This window comes from Papilio xuthus, unplaced genomic scaffold (genome assembly GCF_000836235.2).
Source record: "Papilio xuthus unplaced genomic scaffold, Pxut_1.1 DF828952.1, whole genome shotgun sequence".
NCBI lineage: Eukaryota > Metazoa > Arthropoda > Insecta > Lepidoptera > Papilionidae > Papilio > Papilio xuthus.
In genome coordinates, this window is record NW_013529697.1 from 6,990,950 (window position 1) to 7,016,128 (window position 25,179).

General features: G+C 34.0%; 2 protein-coding genes and 1 pseudogene across 2 annotated transcripts; 2 read left to right on the plus strand and 1 right to left on the minus strand.

The window, feature by feature from the left end:
* Positions 1–6: 6 nt before the first annotated feature.
* Positions 7–1,448, plus strand: LOC106127118 (lysozyme-like; the record flags this gene model as incomplete). The annotated part of the gene is made up of 3 exons (XM_013325119.1): positions 7–100; positions 1,023–1,181; positions 1,258–1,448. Coding segments are annotated over 3 exons (393 nt in total), but the record flags the coding sequence as incomplete, so codon positions are not given.
* Positions 1,449–1,939: 491 nt separating this feature from the next.
* Positions 1,940–3,612, minus strand: LOC106127109 (lysozyme-like; annotated as a pseudogene).
* Positions 3,613–5,741: 2,129 nt separating this feature from the next.
* LOC106124826 (PCTP-like protein) lies at positions 5,742–24,987 on the plus strand. Its single transcript, XM_013321811.1, has 6 exons — positions 5,742–5,917; positions 18,527–18,674; positions 22,685–22,817; positions 23,578–23,694; positions 23,946–24,096; positions 24,404–24,987. The coding sequence occupies exons 1-6, from the start codon at positions 5,747–5,749 to the stop codon at positions 24,758–24,760; spliced, it is 1,077 nt and encodes a 358-aa protein (XP_013177265.1). The 5' UTR covers positions 5,742–5,746; the 3' UTR covers positions 24,761–24,987.
* The last annotated feature ends 192 nt before the right edge of the window (positions 24,988–25,179 follow it).

Sequence of the window (25,179 nt, forward strand, 5' to 3'; positions counted from 1 at the left end):
ATTGTATTACTCTGCCAATGCGAAGGCAAACAGCTGTCTAGATGCGAATTGGTACGTCAGCTCAGGCAGAATGGATTCCCCGAGAATAAAATGAGAGATTGTAAGTAAATTTTGTTGCAGTTTGACTTGAAGCCGAAGCTAAATTGCTTGATTATAAAGCGATGTGATAAATAATTTGGTTAGGTTATAATATTGTTTGATTGTTGTAAATTCAAGAGCATCGGTGGCTCAGGGGTTAGGCAAATGACTTGCAATCTGCAGATTTTGGGTTCGAATCAGCACTTACCTAAGAAGAATTTCAAAGATCCACACAGTTGACGCGGTTGACCGGCCTTATCACTCAGTGGGGACGTATAGTAAACTGATGATGACGTTGTAAAGTCGGTCCAAAAATATGTTAATCCTGGTCATGTCCTTTTTAACTTGGAATAGTTTATTTTTTAATGAGTTTTAGATAATTTGGTAAACTAAAATAGATATATGAAAATAATAATAACAAGTATTAAATACTTCTTATTACTTTCGAAAATAATATTTGATAGGTTGCCGGATTCCGAACTTGTAAACAAATATATGATTCACGATTAATGCGCATGAGTCTCGTTGAGTCATATTTACTATCTTTGTAAGCCAACAGATATTCATTGCGGTATGTATGTAGGTCTTCATGAATCAACATAAAGGTTCTTTGTGTTTGTTCTTTGAGTTTTATTCTTATCCAGTGGGCTTCTAATTTAACACTACGGAAATTAAATTAAAGATCAATTTGGTATGTTTTTTTTACTTCATATTGGCCTACTTATAGATGGGTAATTACTAGTCAATCTGTTAATCGTTAATTTTAGGAGGATTTAACGCTTTCACAATTATCGAAGTTAACTTCTTAATTAACGATTAATGAAGTTAACTTTTAGATTAACTGTGCCTTCTTATAGTCTACTACCATTTAAGAACGCTTTGCTATTTCGTCGAATAAATTATATAAAAAATACAACAGTAAATTTTAAGTATTTTATTTGCAGGGGTATGTCTGGTGGAAAGTGAGAGCTCTCGACGCACAGACATCATAGGCAAACCGAATTACGACGGATCTAGGGACTATGGTCTATTCCAGATCAACGACAGATATTGGTGTAGTACAACTAATAAGCCAGGAAAGGATTGCAACGTTACGTGCAAACGTTAGTTAAACATGTTACACAACATTTTATATTTCGTCATCTGTTTTTTTTATTATCTTTTTTTATTCCATTTCAGAGCTTGTGACTGATAATATTTCGAAAGCTGCAACTTGTGCTAAAAAGATATATCAGAGACATGGCTTCAACGCGTGGTATGGATGGAAAAACAAATGCCAAGGAAAGCCACTGCCTGATATAAGCTCCTGCAAGAAATAAATGTTAACTCTTAGTGCTTAAGAGCAATAAACGTATATTTTAATAATCAATATGAAGAATTTATTAAAAATGTATATCAATATAGCTTCATAAATAAATGTTTTTGTATATGCATTTATTATTTCTTCTTTGTGATAAATTGGAGTTGCCATTATTTAGTTTACAGCAATCAAAGAAGCTTCAGCGTTTAGATGCCCCAGCTTAGTTATAAGGCTTTTACCGTATGTTTCAGAGACCTCAATTGTATAAAACATATCGTCATCCCTCTCATAATCTTTGACAAAACAGAGACAACTATATGTTTTAAACGGGAAATTTGGTTTCAGAAAACCACGTTTTGTATGAGACAGTTAACTAAGTTAGACTTTAAATGAAACACGGCGATAAGGACTTGTGGAATAAGTATCAAATTTCAAAAGAGAAAAGGTACGTGGTAATAGGAGATCGAAACAATAAATTAAAAAAACTACATTTTTTTCAAATACGGAAAGATATTATATTTTATATGTGTTGTAACAATAATAAGGAAATTTTTTAATAACAATTTATAATAGTTTATTTAAGATTATACAGAAGATGACTACACAATGTATTTTCTAGCAGGCGCTTATATCAGGCAGTGAGCCCTGGCATTTGCTCCAACCATACCACGCGGTGAATCCGTGACGTCTGTACACCTTTTTAGCGCATTTGGCCGCCTTTGTGATGTCATCTGTAAGGAGGTCTGAAACAAAAAGTACATATAAGTATAAGGTGGTAGGAATCCTACACATATCGTTAGACGTCTATGCTTTAGTATTATTTAGGGAAGTCTAGATTAGGCCGACCTTTTAACAATCAACCCAGAAGTTAGTTAATAAGTAAAAAGTTTTGTCTAGTTTTAGTTTTGAGCTGAGACTCTTTAAAAACGTGTGGACATCTCTTTACACCATTATCAAACACAAATAATCTTAAAAGTGAAATACTGGGAGACTATTGCAATCTTCCACTTACCAGCACAAGTTACGTTACAGTCCTTCCCCGGAAGGTCGCTCTTGCTGCACTAGAATCTGTCGCTGAGCTGGAACAGTCCGTACTCGCGATATGCCGATCTGTTGGTTCTACTGATGAGGTCTGTGCGGCCGCCGCTGTGAGTCTCGATCAGGCACACCCCTAAAACAATGAAGGTTTTATATTTTTATAGTAACCAAAAAGGATTTGGTAGAAAGAAAAAAGTTAAGTACTACAGGCAGGCTAATTATTTTTCTTTAGTAAATTTGTTCACTGATCTCTATATACGGATAGGCTATAAACCGTGATGATTTGTGAATATTTGATTTACGCTATTTTGGCGCTTACGGTTGCCGTCGACAACGGTGGTGAGGATTCGAACTAATAAAAGAGTTAGAATTAACTGTCAGGTATTTCAACAAGCGCGTTCAAGGCGGAACGACCGCAAAAGCTATCATTTCCAAGCAATGGCCTATCCATTTATTGAGATCAGTGGCTTTATTTTATAAAATCTTAGCAAAAAAGTTTTTATTTGGTTTTGTAATTTAGTGTTTTATAACGGTAATTGAGTTTGGTTATGTTGTAAATTGTTAATTAGTAAATAATAGCAGTTGCTCGCGACTTCGTCCGCACGAAATTTATATAAAATCTAATTATAAATATAGCCTATGTCACCCGAGGTTGATAAAATTTTTAAATCGTGTCAGTATTTTAAGAGCCTATTCAATGCAGATAAACAAACAATCAAGTCTTTCCCTTTTAGAATATTAGTATAGATGAGATAATAACATTTAAAATTCTTTCAACTCGCCGTATTAATTCGTAAACAAAAATCAGAATCAGTATTTAAGCATATGAATAAGGCATATTTTACGTACGTACATTGTCTCAATTTGTTTGTTGGAAATCGATGATTCCTTAATTGGCGCACCAGTTCACATCTGCTGTACTGACGAGCGTCGCCCACGAAAAATAGAGACAGTGTAAACACGAGAAGAAGAAATATATCCAACTTCATAGTGACGATATCTTATAATTACAGTTATTTTTCAATATTCTTGACCTTTCTATTTTGAAAGTTAGTTGTTGGTCTGGTTGTTGTATTTATTCAATTTTTTTTCTGACAAAGACGAACGTATATGACGGACTTATACTAAACTCTATATAATATTTTACTGCGTTTTGTATCATTGGTCAATTATGACTAAAAAGGGGATTTTTGTTATCTTTTTAATGTTGACTAATCGAATCATTGCTATTTTGTTACGTTGATTATGTTATTTTAAACTATTTTATCAAAGGTCATTGTTGATAATAAATATTGCATAAATTTTGTTTTTATTTTTACTAATTAAAACAACATCAGAAGTCAATTTTAATTTCTGAATTATCACAAGGAGTAAATATTTTCAATAAGACAATAAAAATAACACTAAAGAATTAATCGATATTAGTCATATGAGCTAATAACTTAATCTGTCAACAGCCTTATTCTTTTGTTATTGCTAAATACATGGTAAATATTATATAATATATTAAGGCATTAAAACATAGTCAAAAGACTGTTAAGTAATAATTTTAATAGCACCACAATCTTTGCCTAAAATGTGCAAGTTCGAGCAGTTTCAACTGAAACCACAAAATGTCTTCCTAACAGCACTGAAGCGAATAGTTTCTCTTGTGAATGTTTGCCATAAATGTTTGTAAGGCGCTTTGCATCGCTATACCAGATATTCTAAGTGAAAATGTCTCAAGAAAATGTTTATTCAAGATTTTGCAACATACTAACTTCTAAATATGTATATCAAATACAAGCACAATACAACCTAAGTGCTTAACGGTATGTTTAAGCTAAGAACTACAACGTCGAAACTAAATCTAACTTAAGACATTATGATGAAATTGGATCAATTAAAAATGATCTTTTTAGGTATTTCATTATTATAAAGCTAATTTAAAAATAATATACTCCACAGTAATTAGGGAAATGTTTCAGTATAGTTTTACATGTAGGCTTTTAAGGCAAAGCTTGTATTCTATGTGGCTGTATAAAGTTGTAAGTTGTATTGCATAGTAACATTGTATTATTTATCGTCCTGGTAAAGTGAATGGCGTCAGTAATAAACTCGTCTGCTCCCTAACCTCATTCTCTCGATAGCTTGCGACATCAAAAGAATATGAATTGAATTAATTAGGTATGTGGGGCATAAATACGTCCGCATTACGTCATAGCTCGCAATCCCTTCATTCCCTATAAAACATCTTTTCTATTAGTCTAACATTTGCCAGAAGAAAATATGAATAAGATGAAATCTCGATAGGAAAGTATTTTAAACTTTTTTTTTCTGTACGATGAATATAAAAGATACTAAATTAACTTATTTCCTAATAGTAAATGTTGTAAAGTATGGTAACTTTATGACGTAATTAATTTGATCTACATAAATATGTTTGCCAAAGACTCATTCGTAGGCAGGACAAATGTAATTTACAAATGAAGTCGTTCAATACATTTAAGAAATATAAAGAACTATATGTCGCCGCGACTGGCGACAAAGAACTTAATGAGTGATGAAGAACGTAGTGAGCCTACGTGTTCTTCCAGACTATGTTCTACATCTGTGTCAATTAGCGAGACCCATGCAGCCGTTATGAAGATACTTTCAAACAAACATTCATCCATAAAACCTTTGCATTTATAATAATAGCAAGATTTGTAGCTGAATTATTACATTTTATTTTTATAACCTTTACATATACTATTATAAATAAATAACTATAACGCTTATTTTAGCGAATATTCTATCTTATATGACATATACTTGAGTTGAGTTATATTTCTTTGCGATTAGTAATAACCACTCGAATCCGCAGACACACCTGTGCTGTAGCGAGGCTACGCCGTAGAGTTACTTAAGCCCACTTACTACGTCAACACTTTGTGCTTTTCAAAGCACATTCCGTCAAACGTGAAACGTGCTCAAAATATTTGGTTCCGTATAGTTCGTAATATTAGGTCAAAACCATTACAGCCATATTTTATTACATTAAAAATTAAATTAAAAATTAAATTTTCCCAAATAGCCTTTTTTATTAATTATTCTAGACCTTACTCCTTGTCTATCTCATTAATACTCAATTTAAAAAAAAAAAACGTAAAAACTTCTTTACGATCATTTTATTTAAATTTAAAAAAAGCTACTTTATAAAAATGTGAATTATGAAAGCAATAAATCATCCATTTCGTTTAACCGCGTAACCCAAAAAAAGATGGCGGTGGTCGTTCCCGCGCATGCGCTGAACATCGACTGTTGGCGCGGTTGTGTAGCCCTGCAGTTGGTTGTGATGTCCGCGAGCGAATGGGAGGCGCGGGCTGGGCGCGGGGCGAAGCTCGCGTGGCTGACGACTCTGACTTCGAGACCCTGAAGCAGCTCCTTGCTTCCGAAGACGGCTGGAACCTGGAGTACGAACGAGATGGCGTCAAAGTATGGGCCGAGGATGCGGCTCATGGCGCGCTTCGCACCGTTAAGGTTAGCTTTTTCCGTTTTATAAGTGGGCAGTGTTGCCGCGTTTTGAATTTAAATTAAGCATGTTTATTATTTTTATAATGTATCAACATATTATTCTCATATGCGTTAATGTTTCAAACTATATTTATATAATAACAAAATATATTTTAAGTATTAATTACGATTATTTATTTTACCCGAAAACAATCGCAATCAACAGCTAGGCTGTAAAAATTCGACGATTAATTTTGAACACGTTGCTCAGCGGTGTTACGATTATCGTCTCTCGTTTTCGCTAATTGAACAAAGCCATTAAATCTTTTTAAGACTGGAAACGCGATGAGATGTTCTACAGGTAGATAATAAGAATGGAATAATGCTATGAACGGATGCTGAGATAAAAGCTGAGAGAGAAAAATGAATAAATGTAAAAAACAGGAGTGATTAACAACGCTTCTACGAGTAGTCTTAAGAAATTGAATATTTTTTTTAGGTTATAAGTATATATTGAATAAATATGGTAGTCGCTTATAACAATTGGAGCTCGAAGACTCTGGGTCGATTTAAGCAATATTTTACCGCACAGGAATTAGAGTAATTTTATCACATTTTCCTTTACTAATACTACAAAGAGGAATTATTTGTTTGTATGTTTGTTTGCATTGAACATGCTCAAAAACTACTGAACAGATTCGAAATATTCTTTCATGTTGTTAGCATTATAACAGCTTTAGCTTAACAAGCTACACTATGCCCAGGTGACAAGACAAGACAAAAATATATTTATTACTATATTTTTGAATTCCGTGAGAACGAAGTCGCGAGCAATTGCCAGTATCTAATAGCAAACAAAGTTTACACCATTGTGTAATGACGTTTAGTTATGATTCCTATTTAAATGAAAGAAGCAACGTGACTTGACTTCCTACTGCCTTGGCCGGTGTCTGCAAAACGTGACTTTAGTCGTTGTTTAATAATTTTTAAAAAAAAGGTTATATATTGCACTGATTATATAAATAGAAAGGAATTTTGCTTAACGTTTGCATTTCAGAGATACGGCTACTGACCGCGTGTAAATATTTGCTCTTCCTCCGACATTTAAGCAGTTTGTTTAGGTCCTAACCGCTTTTATACTCGTAAGGGTCCGTATGCATTCGAAATGTGAATGAAATAATGGACATAATTCCTCACAAGAGTATTGTGTTAGGTTCCTTTACTACTTTCCATTTATTCTATTTTATATTAGGAATGTTTAATTATTAAAAATTAATTTAAATTTAAAAAAAGTCTAACCGTCACATTTAGACTCACAAAATGACCACTCGTAATTTTTTATCTGTTTTTATTAGATGTTATAAATATATGAAAGATTTTATAAAGTTAGTTAAACCACAATTCGCATTAAAATCGCCAGAATTTGTCAAATTAAATAAATTTATTCAAGTGAATGGGAAGGATTTATTTAATATTCGAAGGGATTTTTAAAGCGAGCCAAGCATGAAAAGGGATGTCTTCAAATCCTAATTAATTTCGGGATTAGGTATGTAAATTTAACCGAAAAGGAGAAAGGAAGGATTTATGTCGAAATTTTTCAATTTAAACTTTTGTTAACAATTCTCCTTTTCAAATTATTACATCCATCAATCAGAGTTAGTGAGTTATTTTGTCTTTTTAAAATGTTTTTCTAAAACGTAGTCATAAAGAGTAGAAGTTATTTTTCATAGGTCTGTGGGCGTAGCAATGCCCCCATCGAAGCAAGCACCATATAATATATTTTGAAGAATATGACAACAATAATAGGCAAGACTAACTTTATGTTAGACCTAATCGAAAACTGTTAAATAAGATGTATAAAGAGGAGAATTAAAAAGGAAAAAATTGCAAGATAGAATTAAGCCTATTACTTATAAAACGAAGTTTGCAAAATAAAAAGCATTACGTTAAGTTTTATTACTTCAAAATACTTTTTTGGATCACTCATTAAACATCAGTTTCTATACTAAACAATGACCTACTAAATATTTAAAATAAAAATATGTATATATTATTAGGTATGTTTCTAGGGTATATTAAAAGCGTAGACATTCAGTATTTAGTACGAGAACATAAAATATAGGTTACATCAAGTAATTCAGCTGAGGCCTATTTAGTTGTCTGTGTGAGTGATTCCGTTAATGTAAAACCGCTGTTATTCAATTTTGCAATTGATTACCAACCCGCGGGGTTCTGTTAACGCCCCTGTACTCGTTTAATGTACTCTTTTTGTTACTTACGTTTTATTATCAAACACTTTTTATAAGAGTCTGATAATTTTACGTATGATGAATTATATAAAGAAGGTTAGTTTTCTAACAATTGTATTTTGTAGAATTTAAACAAAATAATCGATGTAAATTAAATTTACCTATATTTTTTTTGTTTTATCTAAATTTCACACCTAAATTTATATATTTTACATGAAGAGTCTTAAATATATTTGAAATATTTGCAGATCAATTAACGGAATGGAAGAATTTCAAAACGTTCCAACATAGTTCAAGCTTGCTTAGCAAAGAGTACTTTGTAGTTTTAATGAAAACCTAGGTATTATTAAAATTAAACCTTATTCCCAATATTATAGTGTAACTATTTAATTACAATCTACCTAAGTAACATATTATAAAGATATTTTTTACTTAAAGTTTTCCCCGATCAAAAGCACCATTAGAATTGCAAATAAAGCCGATGTTGAATTTATTTACGAGGATGGACGAATGAAATTCACACGTGCGGTCTACATTACTTCGGCTACGTTGATTCTCTAATAAAGCTCACGAGTGTAGCCGACTTATGCGTTTTGATCCTTATTTCTGGTCTCGTACAAGTCGTAAATTTATCGAGGGGTTTGATCAAAGTTTTATTACAATGTTATTTATTGATACTTGATAAATTCTGCGAATATGAATATTCCAGAAAAGATACGCATTAATGAGAAGTTCAAATGTTCGTATAATTTTTATTAACCTAAATTAACTAAGTTATTAAGTTTGCATGATAGTTGCAGTCCAGCATAATGTTAAGTGAAATTAGTTTAATTTTGTTTATTTACTACTAAAAAAGAAGCTACACTAGTTAGCACTTAGCTTTGTTTACCAAATTATCAACAACGAACTGTAATAGTGCATAGCCAAGTTTTTAAATTCATATCATAGAGCTGAGTCAAGTCTACATAACATAACAAAGCTTTACACGAACTTTTTTCAATGAGTCGCATAGCAACTCATAGAGTTTGTGGGGTCTTTATAGGAAGGATGCTACGATAAGATTTTTGCTCCACTAAACAGCACGGCGACATGTATTTAGATTGGTTACCATTTTTTTTCGTAGATTTCTTTTATAGCTAATGCGGTCGAGAAAATTTGACTTACTTTACTCTACACAATCTACGTAGCTGCTACGCAAGAAAATAACATTTATTTGTAGTTTATTGATGTGTTTACACGTAATACAATTCGTAAATAAATGAAAGAGACGCATTCAATTTCATCATATCCCTGTCCTTTTCCCACTTACGTTGGTCGACGCACCAGGTTTCTTCAAAATCAATCTATATACCGGCATCTCAGTCGTCACCCCCTTAATCATGTCACGTTTAAAAGCAAATATGTTCTGAAATAAAACTCATGGACTTTCCTAATAATAATAAAAGTTTTCAATTCAATTTGAGTTCAACTCATCATGCTAAAAGACGGAATTGATATCAAATGGTGTAGTTGTTTTTGAATAACAAAAAGTACTCGAAGAGTTTTGTTCCCTCGTCTATTGAAACCGCCCTCGTCGTTGTCGTCAGACAGAGTAAACTGACATCTGCGTTTTCGATCTTTTCTTTACGCATACTAACAAAAGCTCTCTTATTGTGTCCCTCTGTCGGAACATCTGTTCAAAAACATATTGTTATATTTGTTTTTTATAGAAAAAAGTTATTTCGTCCCTTAATTGTTCTTTAATATTGAGTACTTACGCATAACCAAGTTATTAAAGTATTTCGATAGTTTAAAATAGATTTTTTCATCGGATTTACAAAGATCATGCAGAGAAAGCAAAATATGTAAGGTATTGCTGCAGTATTCAATCAATTCTAAAAAGTGTTTATCTGACTGAGATTTTTTTTAATCATATTGTTTTTCTTTAGTTCAATCTTAGATTACTACAAAATATAGTCAGTAATTCATCGTTAGCGCACTATACGTCCTCACTGAGGGACTCGGAACCTACCCTAAGTTAGGGGTGGCTAGGCCATAGTCAACCACACTGGCCCACTGCGGTATGGTTGACTTCACACATATCTTTGAATTTCTAAGATAGTATCTTGACCATAAGGGCGATAGATAAATGTACATATGTAAATCGGTAATCGAAAAACACATTAGTACATAGCGGGATTTAAACCCTGGACCTGTAGATTACAAGTCAAGTGCTTAAACACTGAGCCACTGACACTCTCTATTAGTCAATATTAGTAAAAAAATTTATACTACTAGCTGTCGCCCGTGACTCCGTTCGCGCAGGATTAAAAATAGACGTTGGCCAACTCTCAGACCTACTCAATATGTTCACAAAATTTCATGAGAATCGGTCAAGAGGTTTCGGAGGAGTATGGGAATGAAAATTGTGACACGAGAATTATATATATAATATAAGATAATTTTAGTGAATTTACTATATGCAAGGATTTTATTTCGTGCGAACAAAGGGATAAATTTGTAAAATTGTCACGTAGTGTGAACTATAGAGATTGGACATATTTCATTTCGCAGACACCCAAACACCTTTTTATGGATTGTCGTTAAAATATAAGTTATTGACAATAAATGCTTTAATACTTCTTTTATAGTGTCGTAACTTACCGTTATGATTTCACGGGATTTTTATATAAAGCCAACAAATCAATTTAGTGATAAAATTATTATATCGCGAAATTCTTTTTTTCTATGTATCTTTTCATCTACCACAGGAAGTACTCTAAAGAATTGTTTGGAACAATCCCTGCAGCCGAGTTCCGTCATCGAACGACACGACGGACCGCCAGGTTCCATCCACAACATCCCGATAGCCATAGCCAGCCGGCTATCCACAACCGTGCGGTTTTCGCGTAATTTTCTACTTCGCACAGTCGCGTTTTGGAATAGTCTCACCACAACGAATCAAGGTCCTTCAAGCAGCGAGCGTATCACCAATTTAAAGGTCGGCAACGCTTCTGCGGTTCCTCTGATCTTGCAAATGTCCATGGGCGTCGATGAACACCTCGGTGTTACTGCTGCTCGTTTATCTACTCTTATAAAAAAAAAAATCAATACATACTCCAGTAGTAAAGTTGTGGTACCATAGTCCCTATTTTTAGGAGTATTACTAATACCACTACTACTACTAGTAATACTACTATTTATCCTTCTGTACTAGATTATATATAAATAAAAATCATTTAACTTTTTTGTGTCATCGAGTAGTTGCTTTTCTGTTTACCACCTTCTAGAAATAGACCATTTTAGAAAGACCGATGAGACTAATACTAACTCTTACTAATATTATAAATGCGAATGTTTAGATGTATGGATAGATAGATAGATATTTGTTTAATGGCACCTCTAGAACGGCGGAACTAATCTCGATGAAATGTGGCTCATCGCTCATCAGCTCACTATACGTCCCCACCGAGGGGCACGGAGCCTACCCTAAGTTGAGGGTGATTAGGTCATAGTCAACCACGCTGGCCCAGTGCGGGTTGGTTGACTTCACACATATCTTTGAATTTCTTCTCAGATATGTGCAGGTTGCGTCACGATGTTTTCCTTGACCGTAAGAACGTCGGATAACTGTACATATGTAAATCGAAAAACACATTGGTACATGGCGGGATTCGAACCCAGGCTCTACAGATTGGAAATCAAGTGCCTGACCCCTGAGCCACCGACGCTCAATGTGGCAAGGATGTAGAACATAGTCTGGAAGAACACATAAGCTATTATTTAACGCTGTAGCAAACGACAGCTAGTGTACAAACAATCTAGAATAAATAAATGTGATAATAAAAAATAAGATAGCTTCTAACATCTATCTGAACATTCGAATTTATAGTTTTAGTAAGATAAATATGCTGCAATTAACGAGTTTATTTTGAGTCCAAGACTGATGAGATGTATTAAATCTACAATTACGGTTATCAGCCACTTCCGATGCTACACACGTGAAGTCAGTCCGTAAATCAATCGTTACCCGTGCGTTGAGTATGAAACAATCAATATATTATAGAATCAATAATATTCAATACAAATCGACAATAAAGTTGTCAATAGTGACGTTTGTCTGTATATTCAATGGATATTATCCTGTTTCAGAGTATAAATGTGGATTTCCACTGTTGTTACACTTGTGTAAAACATATCCTCATCTCTCGTATTATGTTAAAAAAATAAATCTAGAGAAATCTATATTATCATTACTTACATATTACTAATTACTAATATTACAAATGCGAATGTTATTTTTTTTTAATATTAGCTGATTTTTACTTAATTTACTAATATTTCTTGTACCATTCCAACTAAGCTGTAGACTTGTGCTAGGACATGGTTTACGACAATATTACCATGGTGGGATTGGAACTCTCGACCACATGACCGGAAACCCGTACCCTTAACTACTAAGCTATTGGCGCTTCAATTTGGATGGATGGATGTTTATTTGTAAATATCTCCATAACGGCTGCATAGATATCGCTGGAATTTGGTACAGATATTGAACATAGTCTGGAAGAACACATAGGCTACTAAATATATTTTTTTTAATTCCGGCCGGTATTACAAAAAGGCGTTCACTAATAAAGGATTTCAAAGGGAAGAATCGAGATAGCACACTGGATATTCATCCACTTTAATTAATGTTATCTTGAAAATGGACCAAAGTTTATGTCTTTATAATATCCTTTTTTTATTATTGAAAAAAGTTAGAGACCACTTAGTTAAAATACATGTCTATATAATGGTTTGTTTACATGCGTCTGAATGTTTATACATTAGGGAACATACCCATACTACGTGACCTATTTTTTCAGTTTTTTCTAAGTTTTTTTAAGACTGCAGGCTTGATCTTTTGCAGATGTTTTCTTTTAAATTACTAGTGAATAATGTATTATGAAAAAAAAACAACTAACGACTAAGTCACAATAACCGGAGCCACACCCCGCTCCTGTGACTGACCGTAGTATTTTAAAGACTCCGCGACCGCGAGTTAAGGATGTGGTTACTGAAAATAGGCAATTAGTCATAATTGAAAATTAGTTTTACCTGTTTTTAATACGATTACAAAATAATTTCAGTATCAAATATGTAGTTGTTGTTATACACCGTTTCAAACGTAAATAGTCTGTGCGAAATAAGTGTCATTGCCACAAAAAAAAAAATTAAAAAAAAAATTAAAATGAAGAAACTGATAATTTTTATATTATTAGCTACTGCATACGCTGACAATAAACATTACGAAAAAATATCTGGGTTTCTGACCAAGTTTTTCAATACGGATATTTTTAAATTATTTGGAAAATCGTCAACAGCAGATTTAAATGAAAAAAATGATATACGATACAAAGGTTTCTCAAGATATTTAATGAGTTTTGTGAACGCACCCGTAAGATGTCCTAGTGGATATACATTGACGTTAGTTGGTTGTTTACAACTGAATAGTGAACCGAAAAGAATGTTGGGAAAAAGAAGTAGTAATAAACATTTTTATATACGGAAACATAAGAAAAATAATTCCAATTCTATTATTATTAAAAACAGACATCCAGTGATATGAGTATAACCATTTTGTTTTTGATTTTATGTTACTGCCGAGTTGTTAAAGAGAATGTAATTAAAAAAATATGGAAATATCTTTCGACAATCTTAATTTTTTTTTTTATTTAATTAACCAACAGTTTTCCTTCCAATAAAATATTCAAACTTTCGTACGACTTTATAATTAATTTATATAAAAACGGCTAAACACTCACGTACATATATTAGTCCCTTCATTAGGGTGAGTGGGGCTGGTATTAGTTTGAGCGACGGGCCGCGTCCCCGAAATAATACCAGTCCCTCTCACCCTGATGAAGGGCCCCCGATGGACTCGAAACTAGTCGGTGCCGCCACCGGACGAATATACGTGAGTGTTTAGACGTTTTTATATAAGTTTTCCTACTAGTATTATATATTAAAGTGTTATTTAAGACAAAGAGTCCCAAGTAAGGATGACGAGAGGCAGACTGCCGGCCGTAAAAACTAAGTTAAAACATAACATAACGGAACTCCTTTTAATAACATATTTTAGTGAATTATTACTTTTTTTTTAAAATTTTATTTCATATCATAGATTTAAGATTTATAATAACTGACAATCAAATATTATGCAAGTCAACATAAGTTACGTATTCTTGGCAAATTTAAACAATATGGTGTTAATTGTAAATCATTTCAAACAAAGAAGTTAAAACATTGAGGTTGGTAACCTCGTGCGAACACCACGTGAGTGGGATATAAACGGGGTAATTAACAATAAATTCTATTTAAATGACGTTAATAATAAAATAAATATTTTCCTATATATTTTTCTTCCTTTTTTTGTATTATTCCTTTGATATACGGAAATATATTAAGTAAAAATTACTCGTGGTAATTTTATTACAATCGAAAAAGACCAACAAACTTCTTCCCGATATTATCCGCCTTCTCCCAGAACTCAACTGTACTGACACTTGTCTTTCCTTTTCATACTCCTTGCCAAAAAGAAAGACAACAACATGTATTAATATAAGTGTCACTTCAGTCTAACCCACAGCAAGTCGAGCCTAGATAAATTAGAGTCCAAGTCACCGTGTAATTTTACTTACATACATATACTCTTTTTTTATATCAAAAGGTGGCAAACGAGCGAGCGGTCACCTGTAATCGCTGAAATAGCGAATTGACTGTTGCCCATAGGCATACGCAATTGCATATGCGTTACCTACCTTTAATCAACGGAGGAGAGGATGCACAGAAAGAAAATGTCTTCCTTTTCCATGCATCCTCTCATCCGGCAAGTCCACTTGCACTTCCCATCCTTTCCTTATAAGAAAAAGGGTGCAAAGGGAAAGATGACTAAATTAGGCCTCCGGGACGCACACTCATCAGACGAAACGCGGAATTGCTTCCACTTCACGCCTGTCTTCTGAGTGGTCGTGGTATTTCACCGGGCGAGCCGGACCGATTAGTGCGAAGAACTTAAAGCGGGCTCTACCACTGTTAAACTCTGTCACTCTCTAATCCGAGTTTCTCACTTGTGGAGTTCGTCCGTTGGGCTTTTCCAGGTTCGACTGTACACAAGTTGTATGTTAGATAAAATAGTAAAAGATAAAAAGTTACATATAAAACTTAACGATAAGTAATTCATTAACGCAAAGTACCAATATATTTTACAACTATTTATGGTTACTACAGCTGTTTGTTCTAACATTTATAGCTATATTTGAAATCAATATTATCATAATTTGTTATAAATAGCCTTAATATTCTAGTGCAGTCGAGGACATTTATTTCCTACCCAATGAAATGTCATTTGATGCTGCCAATGCAATTAGGTATTGTCTTAAAAAGAAACATTCTAAAGTATAGTACACAAGGTGACTAATGGTAATTTAGTGTTCAACATTTGATATGAAGTGGTAGGGAAATTTAATTCGTTGACTGTACATGGTGTCCAATTTGTTAACCTCATTTCCAGGAAATATTGCCTAAATAATAATACAGGTAATTAGGAAAATAAAGACGACCAGCTATTGCCCGCGACTCCGTCCGCAAAAAAAAAGTTATTACTTCAATGAAACTAAATAAAATTGTTGGACATGAACAATATTCAAAAACATTAATAGAGGTAAGTTACGTCTAAGTTGAAATGTTTTTACAAACGTAACTTAAGCGCCTATATTCAGTAGCTATTTGCATAATACCTACTGTAGTGTGAGTACTACGCCGCGTTGGCTAATTTCAGAGTTCGCTCCAACGTGGCCACTGAGATAAATTTTAAATTAATGCTTTTAAAAAGTTTGCGATGCTACTCTGTGAGGCAAAATTATTTCAATTTTAGAAAGCTCTCTGAAAGTTGTCTTTTTGGTGAATTTATATTGTTTTATTTTAGACAGATTAAAAATAAAAATGATTATTAAAATAGTTTATTTCCCAAAAATGCTTTGATGTTGCCAAAGCATTTTTGATGGTACACAGCGTTTTAATTCGGAATATGCATAAACCGGCAAAGTACTAAAAGATTATACTTATCAAATCATAAAAAAAGGATAGAGGCATTAAAACAAATGTTATATTTGACAGTGGTAGAGCCCGCTTTAACATCTTCGCACGAATTGGCCCGGCTCGCCCGGTGAAATACCACGATCACACAGAAGACAGGCGTCAAGTGGAAGCAATTCCGCGTTTGGTTTGATGAGTGTGCGTCCCGGAGGCCTAATTTAGTCCTTTTTCCATTCCCACCCTTTTTCTTATAAAGAAAGGATGGGAAGTGGAAGTGGACTTTCCGGATGAGAGGATGCATGGAAAGGGAAGATATTTTTTTTCTGTGCATCCTCTTCTCCGTCGGTTAAAGGTAGGCAACGCATATGCAATTGCGTATGTCTATGGGCAACGTTCACTTCGCTATTTCTGCGATTTTAGGAGGCCGCTCGCTCGTTTGCCACCTTATGATATAAAAAAAATATATAATAAATGTTTTCAACTAAATCTGGGGATTCAAAAAAATTACACGGATTTACTTAAATCTCTATATTTTAGAGTTTTCTGACAAATCGAGATCATTGATGTACGCACACTCTTCAAACTATGTCATATCTTTGTATACTACAGTTTAAATTCTATATTCAAGGTATAACTACAGGTTTACCTGAAATGATAGCTGTTCATTTTGACTGAAGTGCTCGGTAAGTTTGTAAGAGCACTAGAAACTTGTCTGCTCTGTCGAGAGACAGCTGGCGCGCACTTCGCCGTCAAGTATCAAGTTTTAAGCTCAACGGTTTCACTAATTATTTCATTTCGCGATTTCCTCCGTTTAGAAGGATTTAACTTTGAATTGGTCGTTTTCATGGAAATTTATAAGACTCGTTATTTCTTATTGATTTCAAGAAAAACAAGTTTTAAAATGAAAAAAAAAAAGCCAAGCGCGAGTCGAATTCGTACACTGAGAGTTCCGTACGAACCTGTGGGAATAAAGGTAAAATTTACGGTTTTCGCAATTTTTCCTTTATTTGTGCTATAAGACTTCGCTTCGTATCAATTCTACGTTCACGGAAAGTACCCTATGGGTTTGATTTCCCTTGCGAGTGTCGAAAATGTGTTGTTTGTTGCAAAAACCACGGCATATTTGATTGCGTTGGCTTTAGAAGTTTTATTTTTCACAGCTCCATGAAACAGTAGGTATTTGATATAAGCTTGATACATCCACGTGTTTTTGAGAAAAAAGGTCTATACAGACAGACAGATAGACGGACGAATAATAAAAATATTCCTGTAGGGGTTTCGTTTTTCGACATACGGAACCCTAAAAAATGATGGAATAAAAGTGTTTCATCACATGGTTATTTATTCCATGAATAAAGCTGATGAATAATAAAATAAGTAAGTGTAAATGCGAGTTCAATTTATTCTAGTTAATGAGTTCCATTAGTAAGAACGTTGTACGATTTTCACGTTAGCAACCAGTGTAACATTATCCGTAGGTATTTTTCGGCACAGTAAATTGCTTAAATCTATAATGGTAATGAATATTTTGTGTGTGAAATTGTTTTCTCTGAGTTAATCGTATTTATTGAGATGTTACCATTACTGTCGTATAAACATATCGAAGTTCTTTATAATAAATAGATTTTTTTTTGCAGAATATTTTCGTACTTAAATAACTAGGTGATTTCTTTTACTTTTTCTAAAAATGTCACTCAGGATTGCCTGTCTCATTTCCAAGAAATTTCGTAGACATTTCGTGGAGAAGTAAATTTATTTTCACCTGTCATGTTGAATTTGAGATTTTTCAATTCCTTTGTCGTCTCAAATAATGGGACGGAGATAAGTGAGTTATTGTTAACAGTATTCTGTACTTTTTCTTCTCGAGAATTTCTTTTAATACGTAAAACAGATTTTTGGAGAATAACATAATATTTATTACATCTTATCTTACAAATTTTACTAATATTATAAATGCGAATTTTAGATGGATGAATGTGTCTGAAGGTATCTCTAGAACGGCTGAACGGATCTCGATGAAATTTGGCATACATATAGAACATAATCTGGAAGAACACATAGGCCGCTAATAATATTTTTTTTAATTGTGCGTGGAGAAAGTCGCAGGCGACATCTAGTATAATTTAAAGTAGAGAAGTAGATTTGCCGGGAACGTGGCGTATAGGAAGGGTTAATATCCTTTCTATGTTCATTACAGATAGGCAATGCATCTGCTATTTTTAACTCGTTGCATATACCCATAAGGAGCGGTCACTTCACAATGTGAAATCAGGTCGATTGACATCTTTCACTATTAAAAATATTGTTATAACTCTTGTTGTGTTTTCAGGTGGTGGCAGAGTTCGAGGACGTGTCTCCGGACGCGCTGTACGATGTGCTGCATGACCCGGAGTACCGCTCTGTGTGGGATACCCACATGCTGGCCGCTGAGGACGCTGGGCATATCAACGTTAACAACGACGTCGGATACTACGCAAGTAAGTACCTTGACGTGTTACGTGATTATACGGGCGACGCACAATGGAAACAGTGTCTAATTACTTCGAACTAAAAAGGGTTAGTTGTAGGATTTTTAATGACAGGTGTAATACGTGACTGCTGAAGCATATGTTATGGAAATGGGGTTGTCAATTTCTTTCAATAAACGTAGACACGAACCCTGGGTGGTTATGTAAAACGACGATTGGTCAAATTACTTATATGTCTTAAATGTAATCCTATATTTTGTAAATAATGAATTTTTTAACTAACTTTAAACTCATATGTTATTGGTTGACTTTGATTATTCTAATATATATTTAAAAAAAACCCTTCGAAAATTGAATTTTTAAAAATAATTATTTTAATATCGGCTAGGTTTGCTCGGTATAAAATGTATTAGACTTGCAGCATGACGCTAGTCTGCAAGGAGCGGCCTTTAATAACTAGTAAACTTTTTTAAAGCAACAACTTTTTAAATTTCCACCGACTCGGGACGTCCGAAGCAATCGCTTTAACTTGGTTTATAGTTTTTTATATCGTGAAATGGCAAGACGAGAAAGTTTTGAGCTATTTTTATAGAGCTTATTAAATCTCAACAAATGTTACATATAAAGGTTTAATTATTGATTATTTGTTTACTCCGGATTAACTTAATTATGTATATATATATATAATTCTTCTGTGAGTGTGTATGTCACTGAACTTCTCTCAAACGACTGGACCGATTTTGATGAAATTTTTTGTGTGTGTTTAAGGGGATCTGGGAATGGTTTAGATTCACAATTTTGTCCGCTGGACAGTGTTTTTTTAATTAATTTATTAGTAGTTGTTGATTTTTTGGAATGTTTTACTTGGATCCGACTGACGGCGCTACCATCGCAGTGTCAAATTTTAAATAATATTCGAATTTTCAAATTAAAGACGTGTAGACAGGACAACGTCTGTCGGGTCCGCTGGTATATATATATATATAAAAGAAACTCGTGTAGTTACACTATTTATAACTCAAGAACGGCTTTTCCGATATGACTGAAAATTGGTGTGGAGGTAGCTTAGAGCCAGGAGACAGACATAGGATACTATTTCTTCATTTTTTTTGGAATTGATGCCTTTAAGAGCTGCTTTTTATTTAACTTACTAATATTATAAATGCGAATGTTTAGATGGATGTAATGTAGATGGATAGATGGGTGGGCTTCACTAATTAAGTTTTTTTATATATCCACGCGGACGGAGTCGCGGGCGACAGCTAGTTTTTTTATAAAACGCAAGAATAACCTCGTTCATTTCATAAACAGAAAAAAATAGTTTACACCTATGGCACAATAAGGGCATTTATTCAGAATGAACTCGTAAAGAAAAGCTGACACAGATTTGCATGTGATATGAATTATGAATAGCTGTCGATTTCGCGCCGCGCCGCCCCACGCCGGTATGCCACAATACCCTCGCAATAACCATGAGTTCACACTGCCGCAACATGTAATATAACAAATTGTAATAATCATTGAAGTAAAAAAAAACAAAGACTGTTTTAATACTGAAAAAGTTGTGATAACCTAAGAACAGTTTAATTTTTGTTTTGTTTAAATTAACTGTTTTAGTTTTTGAGTTTAATTTAATTTGATGATTGATTTAATGTTGTGATTTAAGATTTTGAACAAGAAGAGAGAATGGTGCGAACTTACGGCATAGAGTACAAAAATAACATTCACAAAGGCGGACTATATGACGGATTTAATAAATGTATTCACTCTTTGAACACCAAATATTGTCTTCATGCCAAATAAGATCATAAATATGGTTTAATGAAATAGAAAAATCGTGTTACAATACCATCGTATAAAAGTTACATAAACCAACACTAACATTGTAATTATAATCAAGAAAGAAAATATCGTAATAAAAATACAAAGAAAATAGCAAATAAGAAAATAAAAACACTTTTCTTGTTGACCTACATCAGTTGATTGGTTGGTAACGTAGTGACGGCAGGATATTGGAGACTAAACAATGGGCCCTAATTGAATATAGACCCGTGGGAGTCCAATTTATTGGTATCAGATCAAAACCAGTTCACTAAGAACTTCATCGACCGTTAGACAAGCAAGATGGAAGAGGTCTTCTTTATAGGTTGTTTGAATTGTTTCTAATATTATCGGAATTATTAGGTATTTTATTCTTAGTTATCTTGTACCTAAAAAATAAATTAAGCTGAAGGATAATGATGGAAATGATTTTGTTAATGTTTCGTTTGTAGGCATTTCCACCACATTTACAGGCTAATGATTACATAACACGTTCCTTAATGTATATATTTATTTTACTAAATCTATAAATCATTCGGCTTTTTCCATAATAAGTCTTAGTGAGGCAGTTTCTTTTAAAGGTACGTGTCCTTTTACCCGAGCCAGATGCACCGCACGCATGGATTAAATGAGTTGCTTTATATTTCGATGCCGACAACGCGCATGATGGATGCAGCGCTATGTAAAATCATACAAAGCACACTAATATCTGTTGTGGGCCGTACGTGCTATGTATGCAAATGGACGCGTACCGTCAAACGGTGGTGATTTTCCGTAATAATCATGGATGTAGTTACTTTAGTAAGTCATGAATTCATTTTAACGTAATTTTTTGCAACTCTACTACTACTAACCTTGAGTACTTCTATGAAATAAAAACTCAAATATCCTGTAAATTGAATTGATATTAGGCGTAATATCGATTCAAAAAGGCCATTCATTACTTTTTTTTACACCAACAATGGGGCATTGAAGTAGTCACGCTTGACGCCACTTAACGTCACAGCTAGTTTCATGGCACTTTTATCACTTGCTTGTTTTATCATTTTGTTATGGAAACGCTTTTGAATGGGTAAATTATACCGCAGGACTTCACTGTTGTGAACAAAGAGTTTTTAATATTATATTATGTAGTTATAGAGTTAAATACTTAACTAGACTTACCATTTACATATCTATATATATATAAAAGAAAGTCGTGTTAGTTACACTATTTATAAGTCAAGAACGGCTTTACCGATATGGTTGAAAATTGGTGATGAGGTAGCTTAGAGTCAGGAGACGGACATAGGATACTATTTATTATTTTGTTCGAATTTATGCCTTGAAGAGCTGCTTTTTATTTAACTTACTAATATTATAAATTCGAATATTTATATGGATGTGATGTGGATGGATGGCTGGGCTACACTAATTAAGTCTTTTATATATCCACGCGGACGGAGTCGCGGGCGATAGCTAGTAAATATTAAAGTAAGCAAACGTATCGAATAAACAAGGTTCACAAATTAAGTAAATATTGATAGATCGATTGTTCAAACAATATTCGATTACAGAATTACTGAGAAATACAAGAATGTTTTCTCATATTTACAACTTTTTTTTATTATTTGTGTTACAATAAAATAATAAGTAGTAAAAGAAAATATTGTGATATCCTCTTTATTTTATAGAAAAATACAAGGCAAATGAACATTCTAAGTTTATATTTTAAAAGTACGGCACATCTCATACCAATCTTGTTGTGGGCTTTCACTGCCGTCATACTTATATTCAAACATATTGATGTCTCTGTTATATCAAAGAGAAAGAAAGGGATGACAATATGCGCTAATAAAAACGTTACTTCAGTGAAAGTTGCAATTACTCCATATTTAACAAAGCGGTGTGTTATACATGGGGTTTTCACAGATGTATTACACATGGGGAAAACCCAACGTGGTCCCTGTCATGAAATCGTTAGTTATATTAATACGAAGGGGACACGCATTTCCTTGGACTTTTATTGATTACAAAGGACATCGCTAGTTTAAAAAGTACAGATATTTTGAAGACTAATTCCTGATCACATCTTCAATCCTCGCGACTTCGCCGCACGGGACTGCTACTAATATTCTTAAGTCAGTCGCATACATTGCTCTTAGATAATAGCCGCGTCCGAAGGCAATAATGATTGATGGTGTTCATTTTGTTCACAGTGTCATGTCCAGCACCGCTCAAGAACCGAGACTTCGTTCTGCAGCGCTCCTGGCTCGACACCGGCAACGAGAAGATGATCCTCAACCACTCCGTCTACCACAAAGACTACCCACCCCGGAAAGGCTTTGTCAGGTAATTAAAAAAAATAAACCCTACTAACATGTGGACTCCAAAGAAAAATAACGACACAAGAATGAATCAAATGACACCTTATCAATATTCTTAATATACTTATAATGATAAAGTTACGGTTTGCCGAGTTGGTTTGAAATCTAAAATCTTCATCTTATAAGTACACGTTTTATGGTTGATCTACATGCGACCGGCCCTTTTGACCAATTCATACCTTAGACTTGCATATCAACTATACGACAGTCGGAGTCGTGCTAGTGGAATTGCAATATACATAAGTACAATTCCCAGGAATAGCAGTCGCAAGCAGCCAGAGCTGTGATGTTAAGCGCGAAGTTGTCTGCCATAGATGTTTGGTCGATAGTCGTATGTTGTGCGCGACTGCCCTATCTGCCAATTTGCCGGCACTCCGGCGATTAGATAAAACAGCGTGTGCGTCACCGTGACGACCTTCTCGCTAGCTCGGCCCTTTCCCTAACAGATTGATATATTACCAGCTAAGCTATTAGGGTTGAACACTGATAGACCGTGATACGCAAATTTTGGAACAATGCGCTTTATGAATGGATGGATTTGAATATTTGTTAACGTAAAAATGGAGGAGATAGATAATTTAGACTGTAGTCATCTTCAAGCACACATATAGAACATGTGTAAATACCACTTCTAATACTTAGAGATTAGGGAAAGGATGAAAAAAGAGAGAAAAGGAAGCTACCATGCTATTATCAAGTAATTATTTCTTGACGTAATTTGGCAGAGCCGTATCACTGTTGACGGGCTTCGTGGTGCGGTCGCGGCAGGGCGCTGGCAGCTGGTTGGGCTACGTCTCCCGCTCAGATCCCCGCGGCGCGCTGCCCGCATGGCTCGTCAATAGGTAAGTAAAAAGAACCCACCTAAACATTGTAAACATTCAAAACTCTGACCAGACCAAGGCAACTCCACGAATAAGTTAGATTCCAGCGTCAACTTATTCTTAAGAATAGACGCAAAATTTTAACACACACCAAGGATGATATGAAACATAGCCAGTTAGGTCTTCACAAAATATTAGAAAACGCCAATATTATAATCAGATTTGGACACTAAAACCAAACTATTAAACGTTTATGGCTTTGTATATTGCAGGGTGACTGCTCAATTAGCACCTCGGCTAGTGCATCAGCTACACGCGGCAGCACGCCGGTACCCAGGCTGGAAGGCGCTCACAGACTCCCCCTACTTCAAGCCTTGGAGGAATCCCGAACAAGTACCATCATACAGAATCTCTATAGAAGATGTAAGTCACGAATAATACATTTTTTATGCTAAATAAATTGGTGTAAATCCTAATGAGTGATTACTATTTTCTAACATATATTGTTGTATAATTTATAAAAAAGTTCAAAGCAAAACGAAATTTACTATTATACATCAACCGTCGATGAACACATCGTTGTTCTCGTTGCTTTTTGCCCCCTTATCTTATAAAAAATCAAACTGAAATCATTAATATTCACTTGACAAAGTTTTCACACACAGATAAGAACTATGTAAAGTAACCATTTGTTGCAATTTAAAAATTAATTAAAACTTTTCTGATACAGTGCATTGACCCCGACGCTCCACCACCTCCTTCTGAACCGAAACCAAATACATCGAAGGTGAAACTTGAAGTGCCACAACCCAAAGAAGCAGAAAGCCATAGCATTGAAGACTTAGGAGACATATCATCAGAGTTCAGCGTTGAAGTCGAAGAAGAAGTAGAACATACCGCAGATCCTACAAAGAAGAGAGGGAAATTTTATAAATTAGTCAAATCTATGAAAAATAGACGAAAAAGTGTTCAAGTGGCGAAGAGTGCTGATAATTTACTTGACGGGAAACCTCCAGAAGAGAAGGAGAAGAAGAAGCCCTTTAAATTTCATCGGAGATTCAGTTTAAGTAGGGGACGAGAAGATTAAGTTAATACAGAATTGTAATCTTTAATAAAAATGTGTAATTTGGAAGTTTAAAAGTTTACTTTGTTACTGTAGTAGATATACTATAATTAGGCTTTCAATTACATGGATTTCCAAATATCTAAACAATCAACCGTGATCAAAATAATTTGTAGGTAATGGGGATTTTTTTTGGAATAAATTTAATTCGAATTGTTAATAATAGCAGATCTGTATCGTGAATGATGTCGGAGATCTTTTAAGATTTAAGATCTTTTATCTTGTCTTTTATTTTGCAGAGCGATGTACCATAAAGAAATTTTACGCTGATTAAATCAATTTCCTTTGTGTATTACAATTGAAGATACTGGAATCATGTAAAAGGTAAAAATAAATACACAGTTTAATATTATTAAACAATGACGTTTCAATGTTAAAAAAAA